Source organism: Zingiber officinale, chromosome 7B (assembly GCF_018446385.1).
Source record: "Zingiber officinale cultivar Zhangliang chromosome 7B, Zo_v1.1, whole genome shotgun sequence".
Classification (NCBI taxonomy): domain Eukaryota; kingdom Viridiplantae; phylum Streptophyta; class Magnoliopsida; order Zingiberales; family Zingiberaceae; genus Zingiber; species Zingiber officinale.
Window position 1 is genome coordinate 49,541,672 of NC_055999.1, and position 2,748 is coordinate 49,544,419.

At 33.4% G+C, this 2,748-nt stretch overlaps 1 protein-coding gene across 1 annotated transcript; it reads right to left on the reverse strand.

Annotated features, from left to right (window-relative positions):
* Positions 1-1,108: 1,108 nt before the first annotated feature.
* Positions 1,109-1,917, reverse strand: LOC122004332 (trafficking protein particle complex subunit 8-like). The gene is made up of 4 exons (XM_042559239.1): positions 1,758-1,917; positions 1,350-1,646; positions 1,197-1,267; positions 1,109-1,130 (listed from the first exon to the last, which is right to left on the reverse strand). Exons 1-4 carry the CDS (start codon positions 1,905-1,907, stop codon positions 1,109-1,111), a joined length of 540 nt encoding a protein of 179 aa, XP_042415173.1. The 5' UTR covers positions 1,908-1,917.
* Between the last annotated feature and the right edge of the window lie 831 nt (positions 1,918-2,748).

Genomic DNA, 2,748 nt, shown 5'->3' on the forward strand with positions numbered 1-2,748 from the left:
TTTAAATATGATACTTGGGTCGCAATGCGCTATGTACAATAAATTGGGACTTGGGTCTATCTATCTCTAATCAGTCAAAATGTTAAAAATCAAGTCCAAGCATGGGCCCCTAAAAAATGTTTAACTAAACCAATCAAACCAAACCAATATTTGATCCCTAAGAGTCAAATTTATTACTTAGATAGACCATATCCAAGCTATGACTCAGGCGGAGCAAATAGAAAATTGGTTCAACCAACTTGATCTACTATGTATGCTTAGGATTAGGTTCACTTTTTTGCTTAGCTTAGAATAGTTAGTTAAAAAGATTTACCAAACTCTAATAATATAGCATCAAAATGGATTGGGATGATAATACGTCAAGGAAGCTAAGTCGAAGGCATGCCTAGGCACTACAACAAAAACCCTCATAGACATCGGTTTTCCACCGGTGTCTATTACATTTTCGACCGATGTCTATGAAGGCGATGTAAAAGGTCTGTCATTTTAGACATCGGGTTAAAACCGGTGTAGTATCACTTAACGACACCAGTGTTCGAATTGGTTATTAACTGGTGTAGTATCACTTAACGACACCGTTTCATCAACGGTGTAAAACCGATGTAATATTATATGTTAATAACACCAGTTTTGGCAGCGGTATACGACCGATGTAATATTAGTTAATGACACCGGTTTTGCAGCGGTGGAAAACCTATGTAATATCAGTATTTTTTAACAACACAAATTTGATTTCCGAAACAGTGAACCCCCCACAGTAACCAAAAAAATACACAAATATTCACAAATTACACAAATATTCTTCATTCAATAGGATCCATAAAATACAAAATTATTCACAAATTACATAAATATTCTTCTTACAACAGTATCCATAAAATACACACACATTCTTTTTACATCAAAAGCTAATAGATATCAGAATCAAGGTAGAACATTCTTTTAACAACACATCAAGGTAGAACATCGTGAGTCAAAAATCAAGCTGAGGCTACATTAAATTATGAGAATCAGAATATGTTCAACTTGCTATCCTGCTCCATTCTTCTTGCGCCTTTCATTTCCCTAATCTCACCGCTTTTCACCTTCAAATGCCTAGTTTTCTAAGTTAAAGCATCCACTGTTCTAATCTGTCAAACAAAAGTATCATTTGGTTTACTTAACTACAGCAAAGAACAAAAACAGAAGAATTATACATGTTGCAGAGTGAGGCCATATTAATAACAGGTAGTCGAAGATTGTAAACCTCAAATTTCATTCCCATGCTCTGATGAATCAAGGTATAGCAAGATTTTAAGATTTACGAACTACTAAACAAAAATATCATGAGGAAGAATCTATAGAAGTACCTGGACAACATGGGAAAATTTATTAAGGAATACATTTTGTGTGGCTAGGGACAGATGACTGCAAACCAAAACCTCCAGCATATGCTTGATAGCCAAATCAAGAACTCCAATAAAAGAATACCACGTAAGTAAATGGAAGGAGATAAGGTCAAAAGCATCAAAGATAAATGCACAAATATACAAACAAAGCATAGAGAACCTTCCAACATTGTAGTGAACATGATCAGATATATAACTCCAACCATTTTCTCTGTAAACGAAGAGTGCATTCCTGTAAGCTCGAATCGCATGTTGTCTCTACATTTTACAGAATGAATGTTTTACAATTGGCACATAAAACTTTGAACATGCTTTAAATATCTGAGACAAGTTTCAATATGAAGATGAATTTGACATGCAATCGAGTACCTGATCAGAAATGTAGTAACGATTTCCAGACAAAACAAGATGAAAACCATACTTGCGTAACATTGGTGGGATGGAAAGCAAATAGCAGTAGGATGCTTGTTCAAGCATCACAGCTGCATGCAGAGAAGGCTCCTGATGAAATATGTACATTAGTTGCACGCTTAGACACTCAGATTTAGTCAATTTTATTTACACGCTTATAAGATACTGGTTGAGAAAGACAATGGGAACCATATGACATTATAAGAAATGAAATAGGATTTACCTATTCTAGACTCTAGCTGAATCACTTATTGTTCTAACTTCTAACTATGGCTTATTTATGAAAATAGATATTAATGTAATGTGTTTTTTTAAAAATATTATTATGATGTAGATACGAATATTTGGCATAATGTGCTTTTAGAAAATGCTATTCTGATATACTGATGATGTATAAAGGAATTAAACGGACCAAAAGAACAAGTGTAATCAAATATATATTTTTTTTTAAGCAATAGGATAGTGTTTAACTATGAGGCTTTGAAATGACAACCAAACCCGATAAATTCAACATGTGGGAATCAAATTATCATTAGCAGGATAATAATATCATGAGGAACATTACATGAACACTCTTTTGACACATCCGAAGGCCAAAAGAATCATGTTTACGGATCTTTCACACAAGTATATCAAATTGTTTGATTTTACAAGCAAGATACTCTCAATTTAAAGTAGAAAATATACCAAAACTATGTAATATCAGATCTTAATATATTACAGAACATGGAAAAAAAATTAAGAACCCAGACTTCTAGAAAATCAACATAAATACCTCATTAGAAGGTACTTTTAAGCATGCCCGCAATGCTGGATTCTCCAATTTCTGAAGTAATACCCCAAGAGAAGGAAATCCTAATTTTGCCAAAAAAAAAAAATCTAACTGTCATTTATAAAAAAATATAATACACACACGCACATCAATACTAGAGGTGCAAACGAATCAAGC